Source organism: Branchiostoma belcheri, unplaced genomic scaffold, assembly GCF_001625305.1.
Source record: "Branchiostoma belcheri isolate BF01 breed outbred unplaced genomic scaffold, Haploidv18h27 scaffold716, whole genome shotgun sequence".
NCBI lineage: Eukaryota > Metazoa > Chordata > Leptocardii > Amphioxiformes > Branchiostomatidae > Branchiostoma > Branchiostoma belcheri.
In genome coordinates this window covers 3,107-12,383 of record NW_017804372.1, presented here as the reverse complement: position 1 = coordinate 12,383, position 9,277 = coordinate 3,107, and the positions used below count along the sequence as shown (strand labels likewise).

The 9,277-nt window shown below is 42.1% G+C and overlaps 1 protein-coding gene across 1 annotated transcript; it reads right to left on the bottom strand.

Moving 5' to 3' along the window:
• Nucleotides 1-321: 321 nt before the first annotated feature.
• On the bottom strand, nt 322-1,794 carry LOC109484960. Its single transcript, XM_019788333.1, has 3 exons — nt 1,766-1,794; nt 788-1,250; nt 322-369 (listed from the first exon to the last, which is right to left on the bottom strand). The coding sequence occupies exons 1-3, from the start codon at nt 1,792-1,794 to the stop codon at nt 322-324; spliced, it is 540 nt and encodes a 179-aa protein (XP_019643892.1).
• Between the last annotated feature and the right edge of the window lie 7,483 nt (nt 1,795-9,277).

The following is a 9,277-nucleotide window of genomic DNA, read 5'->3' as shown; positions in this document are numbered from 1 at the left end:
GTGTGAACTGAATACTTCCTGTGGGATCTATGTTGTTAAGATGGTCTGTGAGATCTTGATGGACGCCCTTCTTCACTATCTCCATAACGTCGTCCACATATCTCTTCCAGAGCTTGGGTCTACAGGAAATGGGCGCTGTCGCTATGGCTTCCTGTTCCAGCCACTCCATAAACAGGTTGGCCAACACTGGGGACACCGGGCTACCCATAGCTGTCCCAAATTTCTGCTGGTAGATATCCCCCCGGAAACTGAAATAAGTGGTTGTGACAATAAAGGATAAAAGTTCTATGATGTCCTCAACCTCTAGGTTCGTCCGGTTCTTCAACTCTTTATCCCCCTGGAGTCTTCTTCTGATGATGTCAAGTGTCTCTGGGATGGGGGTATTAGTAAAAAGGGAGACAACGTCATGGGACAAGAACATCTCATCTTCCTCTACTAATATAGTGGACATTTCTTCTGCTAAGTGCTTTGAGTTCTTAATATGGTGTGTAGACTTCCCCACCAAAGGTGCTAACAGATCTGCCAAGGCCCTGGACGTATTGTACCCTATCGAACCTGTATAATCAACTATCGGCCGCAACGGATTTCCAGGTTTGTGTATTTTGGGAGTACAGTACATTCTCGGTACGTTTTCCGCTGTAGGATATAAATGTTTATACTGTTCTTCTGTGATCTTACTACTTTCCTTGAGACGTTTTAAAATGGCAACTAGCTTTCTCTTGTATTTCTGTGTTGGGTCCGAACGTAGTTTTTCATATGTTTTCTCGTCCGCTAACATCCCACTCACCTTTTCTTCATAGTCTGTTCTGTCCATGACCACCGCTGCCTTCCCTTTGTCCGCCGGGAGAATTAGCAAGTCCTTTTCCTTCTTCAGTTCTTTGAGGGCTTCTCTTTCTTGTTTTGTGATGTTGGGTTTCGGGGGTTTCGCTGTTCTCAGGATGCCTGCCACCTCCGACCGTAACTGCTCCGCGCTGCTTGGGGACAAGTGCAGGCACGCACTTTCCGTAGCCACCACGAAGTCTTCCACCGGAACCTTGTCTGGCGTGACGGCGAAGTTCAGGCCCTTCTGCAGTACCCCGGTCTGGTGGTCGGTTAGCGACTTCTTGGAGATGTTCACTACCCATTTCTTCAGCTGTGTGCCGGATAAATCCACGTCTAAATCCTGTTGCTGTCGTGAATTGGCTTGTTTGAGTCGGTCAAACTTTTCAAGATGGCGGTCCCGCGTCACTTGGAACTCTCGTTCCCCGGATCTGATTACATGCGAACGCACGGCTTCCTGGTAATTTTCCGGTAACTGCGCACTTAGTTCTTCCGATAAGTTTTGCTGTTTTTCCTTAAGATTTGAGATTTTGTTGTTGGCAGTCACAGACCATGTTGCCAGAAACAATTGTGTGATAGACTGGGAGGGAGCCAGGGTCATAGATAGGGAGGACAACAGAAGAATCCGTTGAATTAAAGAAGCAGTCTGGATAAGGAAGTCTACCCCAGTGATGAACCGGGACGAGGGGGGATACAAGCTCAGCCACGTTTGGGATTGCATTCTCGCCGCAAAAGCGCCACCTACTTTGGCGTTAAATAGCGGCGAGTTGCAGAACTCCAGTCAGAAGCTCTGAGGAAGGTGTCTGATAGACATCGAAACGTAAGCAGGTGAGAACCTTACTGGTTGTGTAAGAAGAAAATTCTAAACCCATAACTAATATTGTGTGATTTGCTGTTCCCATCCAGGGTGGCCGGTGAGTCAGACCAGTACCGGCTGACCGTTTACGTGTATTCAGGCGACGCGGGAGACGCCATGACTCCATACAGCCATCCCAACAACGGGATGAAGTTCTCCACTGTGGACAGGGACAATGACGCCACCATTGCCCACTGTTCTCAGCGGCGCGCACAGGCCGGCTGGTGGTTTGGGACCTGCAGCTTCTCCAACCTCAACGGCCGCTACTGTGGGAGATCCTGTTCACACATGCAAGGTGTGCTGTGGTACGACCGGGGAGGCAAACATTCCACCCGGTGGGGGAGGAGAGACGTTAAATACTCCCTGAAGTCTGTGTCGATGAAAATCAGGCCACGATAATCGCTTCTGCTCCACTAAATCTGATCACACCCAGTTATCCACAAAACCATCAATCCTACATGTCTGTAACGCTGACAAGTAACGCTCTCTATTGTAGCGGCTTTGTCTGTTACAAACTTACACCAGAATAAGTCAATTTGAATGTAGCAGTGAGGCAGACGTCTTTGTTCAGATAACTGGAGAAGTATTCAGATATAGTTGTTATGGAGCAAACTGTCCAATATGAGTTTTGGATACAAGTGACGATATCTGAAATATGTAGCAACTGAGTTTAAAAAAAAGTACTTTTGCTTATTTTGATGCTGGGTGCTTCTGCTTTAACATTTTAAAATAATGCTCTTTATGTGGTGTCTCTTTTGTTGCAGAATTTCAGTAACATACTTGTACAACTGTACTAGTAGTTCTGTAGTCATGGGTTCCTTAGTATCTGTATCTGTATAGCCGGTATAACCGCCTTTCGGCGTAACACACCAGCTTCGCAGGCACGCGGCGCGGCGGCAGCTGGCTATATTACACCGATCGACTTGTTACACCTAACCCTTGAACTTCTAGCTCTAGACATTGTTTAAAGCTAAAGTTAGTATACAAGACTGTACAAGTATGTAGCCTCAGTCAATATGTAAACTATATAGTCTTCTGTAGAATTCAGTAGTCCCTGAGAACTATTGTTACCATAAATAGCAAAGTTCTTTGATCATTTATTTTTCACGAGCCGACGTTCCTATGACCTTTAATGTATGCCACAATGTATGCACTGCGTTCGGAAATGCATTGTTAACAGTAAAAACTAGCTTAAGTGCACTGTGAACCATGTAACACCTTTAGTGTACTATGCACCAAGTAACATCTAGCATCAGTGCACAGTAAACCAGTCAGAATTGCCCTGATGAAGATGACAGACGGTCATCGAAACGTCGGCTCGTGAAAAATGAATGGTTCTGATCAAAGAACTTTACTATCCGTTCGTTTACCAACCTGATGAAATTATTTTGGGGTATTGTTACCATAGTTACCCAGAAGAAGAAGTTGCTTATGTTTGTATTTTATACAATAGCTGAGTGATAATATCATTTATTTCCTTCTGAGCGGAATATTTTTCTTCCAGAAAGGAAATGTGTTTGAGAAAAGTTTAATAGTGAATATTTACTGAAAGGTGATTTTCTGTACGGCAGTTCAATAACAGTAATATTGTAGTCAAGGGCAAATTGACAAGGAATAACATCATGCTTGAAGAATAATTTTTTAATCATTATTTTAAAACTTGTCTCTTATCTTGGCCAATGTTTGGCAGTTTTGTGTCCCATTGTAGTGCTGTTGTACACGTACGTGAACAACAGAGAGACTAGATCTATAATCATGGAACACAATTAGGTGTACAAACCATTAGTGATGAGGCCTAGGGGAAAAATGTGATGTTTCCATTTCATGTCCTAAAACACTTAGGGTCGGTTGGTAGGAATCCTTTTTTTTTCATTTTAGATTCTGGCTGAAGTTAAACTAACAAAGTCAAGCTGAAATACATCATGATCAGGGCTGTCTCCAGTTCCTGTCCACTCCATATATTCGGTAAAAATGGTTTGGAAAATGCGTGAAATAGCATTTTAGACGATTTGAAATGCAGAAAGAAAATTTTATGTCCCTTGTCAGCAATCAACCCAAAAAACTCTAGGGTTGGTCTGGAACCCGGAAACACTACATTTTTTCCAAGGTCCCGGATTGCAGAGTAAACTGCTATAAACATATAATGTAATGTCTTCTATATGAAGGACGTAAGACTTTGGTGATGGGTGAAAATAAATTCTGCACTGCTGGTGTTTCAATCCTCTCACGAATGTGGTTTTTTTTTTGTACATTTGTACACTGAGACAACACCTACTCATGTTCTTGGTTTTTCGAACCTGCATGATTTTTTTCTGATCTGAAAAAGGGGCATGCGGAGCTGAGTGAGTGAGTGTGAGTGAGTGAGTGAGTGAGTGAGTGAGAGTGAGTGAGTGAGTGAGTGAGTGTGACTTTTAATTTTGTACAAACGTCCACAAACAAGGAATTAAATTGGCACGGCCTGAACATACCACATACAAGAGACCGCTGGCAGAATGCACTGTGCCTGTGCGAAACCCAGATTTTTTTTTACTTTTCGCTGAAATTTGCCCATTACTGACAATATCTTTTCAAAAACTATAGACAGGATGTCATCCGTAAATACGACCTTAAGTTAGACGTTCTGTCGAAGTGCTTTGCACACGGGTTTCTCACAGTAGCAGTACGTTTTGAAAGACTTCATACAACATGTATGCAACAACCCTCAGACATAATTTAGGGGGTGGTAAGGGCGAGGGGGCAGCAATGGGGGAGGCGGCTGACATGGTTCAACTTAGCCCTCAACCAGCATGGTTCAGTCACTTACTCTCCAAACAGTGGTTTTGGCTTATTTTTGGCATGTTTTTAGACTTGTTTTGTATTGGTATCTTTTTTGTACCAGCCCAACAAGATGCCATTACAAAAAAAGAAAACACTAAAAAAAGCTGAAAAACACAACAAAAACTAGAAAGGCCGACATTTGCTTGAGAGCAAATGCAGCAGATGGCTTCACCCTATCCCCCATACCGAAAATGGATCTATCCTACGATGGCTGCCAATAGTCTACACCCCCATGCAGAAATGGAACCTTCCAATGCCGGAAATAGCCAAAAAGCCCTATTTTACATAACTTTAAAGTGGTGTATGTCAAAATCGTGAATGCCATTCTTTGGACATGTGTCCAAGGTATTCCCATACCAAATTTCAAGTTATTCAGATTTAATATTAGGGCATAGGAGCCAAAAATGTACATTTTTGGTCCGAAAATAGCAAAAAAGCCCTATTTTACCCAATTTTAAAGTGGTGTATGTCAAAAGCTTGAATGATTTTTTGGACACATATGTCCAAGGTATCCCCATACCAAATTTCAGGTCATTTGGTTTTAGTACCTGGGAACCAGATCTCAAAATGTATATTTTTTGCCTGAAAATGGCCAAAAAACCCAAATAAAACAATTTTTCAAAAAAATGAAAAAAAAACGCGTCGGGGTATTTGCCCACTCTACCTTCATGCCAAATTTCGTGTTATTTGGCCGGAAAATGGCAGAGATGAATCCATTTAAAGAAATGGCAGGAGAAGAAGAAGAAGAAGAAACATGAGGGAACACAATATGTCTTCACCACTTTGTGGTGAAGCCATAATGAGCCAAATGAACCTCTGTTTGGAGAGTACCATTTACTAACCTCAATTCTTCCTATGTCAATATACCCAGGCGTGACGTCACACACGCTCCTAAACATGGCAGATTTACGTCATGGCTTCCACTAAACCCTGGAACGCGACGTACGTAGGAAGTGAACAGGTGCAGCCGCTATAGCATTAACGTTAAAAAAAGGACATAAATACAACCGAGGTACACAAAAGTGCACTGTGAAAAGGTAAAAGGTTTTTCAGATGGTAAGGGCAGGTGGCTGACAATCTTTTATCCCCCCAACCGAAGCCTGGTACCGTTTTACACCTGGGTGGAGTGGAAAAAGCCGAGTGCAAAGGCTCAAAGCGCTTTCTGAAAGGGCAAGTATGAATCTCAGGTGTCCGCTCGCCCTAGCCACACTAGGTTTGGGTAGTTGTGTTTACGAGAAAAAAATAAGAAGTCTGAACGGTTCTGGTCCCAAGAGAAGTCCATTAACCCCTGCTGGAAACAGTAGATATCGGATAAATAAATCTAATATGCCAGGGAAGTTGGTCCGTTTGCCACACACTGTACTCCTCTGGCTTGTCATCTCTGTATTTGCCCAATTTCTACTTTTTTTCAGTCACCTTTCAAAGCCTGGTAGAGGCTAGGGCCCACCCCGGGGTACGGCTGCGTTCCTCCACCCGTGTCCCGAAGCCTGCTAGAGGCTAGGAGCACCCCGGGGTACGGCTCCGTTCCTCCACCCGTGTCCCGAAGCCTGGTAGAGGCTAGAAGCACCCCGGGGTACGGCTCCGTTCCTCCACCCGTGTCCCGAAGCCTGGTAGAGGCTAGGGCCGACCCCGAACGAGTAAAATAAATTGAAGTTGAATAATATAGAAGCCCTCTTATTTTTCTTTACTTCTATGTGTACTTCGATGGTGAATTGCTAGATGTCGCTTTTGCTCTGTCGTAGATGTTTCTTTGCATATGTAACTCGTCAAGGTATTACGTTTTCCCAAGAGTTACTGACAATGTATTGTTTTACCCTGTTCCTTCTGCTTGTATTATTGTTGTGATAGCTGTATACATAATGGAATAAGGCCACACCGAATTAATGTTTCTGGGTTTCTAAGGACAAAGCGAGAGGCAAATCCGAAACCAAAGCGTTTGGAAAACACCTGAATGTGCCAAATCCGCTGAAAATAATACATCGAGACATAAACCATACTAACTACGACAAAAAGACACCCCTAGCATTTCGTAATCATAATTATTTCTCGATCTTCATATAAAGTACCTAAACGTTGCAAGGTTTCGGTAAAATGTCGTGTTTCTAAAATTTATCCTGTACACTCTCGGTGTTATCCACTGTAGACATTTGAGTTCTTTGGTCCTTTTTTTTTAGACAAAGCCCGCAGTTTTAGCGTGATAATAAAGTTTCCACCAAGTGGAAGAACGAGTGTAAACTAGCCTGAAGTTTAGCGACATTGCCAGGTTACCGCACTAATGGGATTCTCAGCAACATGCATTTCAATAGAGTCCATCAGTCCTCATTTATTTGTTATGGTAACTTAAAAAAGTGAGGCTTTATTAACTTGAATTTGCCTCCTGTTGCCGCAAATGACTACAAATGTTGTTGATAGTTGACTAAAGAGTTGCCTTGGAAAAATATAGGATTAACTTACTAATAGGCTTTGGTTTACCTGATGTGTAAACCAATTAAAAAGATTTCTTTCAAAGAAAGGTTTTCCACTTTAGGGCATATTGAGCGGAGTGATTGTGTTACAGAATTGTTTTCAATATGTTTCCGGGGGCATTTTTCTCATTGACAACATGTTAAGCTACTCACAGGTCCTTACTTGAGATGTAAACCATATATTCACCAGTCCCACGGTCGTGCATGACATTTGGAAAGCCAGCAGTGTTTGAGCTGACACCGCGTCTGGGCACTACTACTACGGTAAGTGGAAACCTTTACTTGTTTTTCTTTTTTCTTTTGCCCTGACCTTTACTGTACTACATGTAAGTGTACTTGATACATGATGGCTTATTTTAGCTGTTTATGATAGTTTTGAAATGAGACAAATGTACTTATATTGCGTTTATCAACCTGTTTCTAATGTAGTATATACCTAGCATTTTGGTAACTATAATTATTTCTTGATCTTCAGATAAAGTACTTTAAGTTGGCATGGTCTGAGTAGAATGCCGTGTTTCCGATTCTCAAAGCATTCAATGCGATTTCGGTGCAGCAAAACTTGGAAAACTCTTAAAAGGGCAACCTTTATGATATAGACACATGCCGATTTACATTAGCACATTTAAGTCAGCATTTCTGACTTTTTGTATTTTAAACCGCAGAAACAATTTCCAAGATGAGTCTTTTAATTTCTGCATGGGCGGTACCCTAAAAATCAGCCCAGGACCCTTGTAGTAACCGTTATCAGAATTTCGGGTATTTTCTCTCCATGTGGGTCAATATACGTGTTTAAAGTTCAAACTTTTTGATCAACACAACAAAGTTCTCTCACCTAGAGGTTTCGATCAGTCACTCTGGCCTTCCTCAGAAAGCTCTAATTTAGAGAACATTTTGTGTTTGATCAAAAGTGCCAACACAGATGAACTTTCATGATAGGGTCAATATACGTTGGGGCATAGTGTGGCTTAAATTCACTAGGTAGATAAGTGACTAAAATATTGACTTTGAAAAATCGTCTTTCCAAGCCCTGAGCACTGCATCTGATGCATTTAATCCTGTGCGCAATCGGTATTCTCCACTGTGTATGCGGTCTAATGAGGTTTTCTTTACCTTTTTAGACAAAGCCCGCAGTTTTAGCGGGATAATAAAGTTTCCACACAGCCGGAGAACAAGTGTAAACCAGCTTGAGGTTTAGCGACATTGCCAGGTTACCGCACGAATGGGATTCTCAGTAACATGCATTTCAATAGAGTCCATCAGTCCTCATTTATTTGTTATGGTAACTAAGGAAGTGACGCTTAGGCAAGTATAATTTGCCTCTTGTTGCTGCTGAGAGGGTACAAAACTGTTGATAGGCAACTGAAGAGGTGTTTGGGAAATATAGGATTAGCGCAGTTAGCTTTTATATCGACATGCTTTCTTGAACCTGTTGAGTTAAATATTTTAAAAGCTTTCTTTCAATGAAAGATTTTGTAATTGAAGTGCTCATTGACCAGGGTGATTGTGTTTTTTAATTGCTTTTTATGTTTGTTTCGACGGGCATTTATCTCATTGACAACGTGTTAAGGCACTTATATGTCCTTAATTGAGACGTAAACCATATATTCACCTATCCCACGGTCATGCATTACATATTTAAAACCAACAGTGTTTGAGCTGACGCCGCGTCTTGGTACTGCTACAAAGTAGACCTTTTCTTGTTTTTAATTTTTTTTTCTTGCCATTGTCATTACTGTACTTAATATGTCGTACCAATTCCACTTTTGATAAGTATATGGCAGGCAGCACTTCTGCCTGCCAAAGAAAAGTATACGAACGAAATGCAAATGCAGTTGTGCGGTCTAACAACAGTGTCTCATACACACAACTTCTATGCGAGATTGGATCAAATTCAATACACTAAGGTTGGCCCTTTTTGCATTTTTGCTAGTGTCTCTGATACTGAAGCCACCGTGGAAAGGTTCAAACCTGTTCATGTATCGGTATGTCTCAATCAGGCGTTTCGTTAAGTTGTAGCACAAATCGTGACGCTGGGCATGGATAAGCCCCGTTTGCGTCTGTGTTCTCAAGGCCAGATTTTAGGACCAGGGATGTCCTTTCGGTGTTCTGGTGATAGCAGAGCACAAGTGAGGGTCCCCGGCGCAGGTTATTTCATTTTCGAACTGCAAATATTTATTATCTTATCTTATTTGGCCGATTGTAATCTGAGTCTCGAGAGGGTTGATTGGACGGGGAGCCGATTAAAATCATGTTTTCATTTGCTTCATATTCCGCCAGGTTTCTCGAAGATGTCGTCCAAGAAGCTGTTCCCAAACGG

What these genes read in the sequence shown, in the direction of transcription:
- LOC109484960 (XM_019788333.1), bottom strand. Translation starts at nt 1,794, where the DNA reads ATGGCGTCTCCCGCGTCGCCTGAATACAC. An exon ending in CCCGCGTCGCCTGAATACAC is followed by an intron (nt 1,251 to 1,765) that starts GTAAACGGTCAG and finishes GCATGTAATCAG; the next exon opens with ATCCGGGGAACGAGAGTTCC. An exon ending in GAACAGACTATGAAGAAAAG is followed by an intron (nt 370 to 787) that starts GTGAGTGGGATG and finishes CCCCCATCCCAG; the next exon opens with AGACACTTGACATCATCAGA.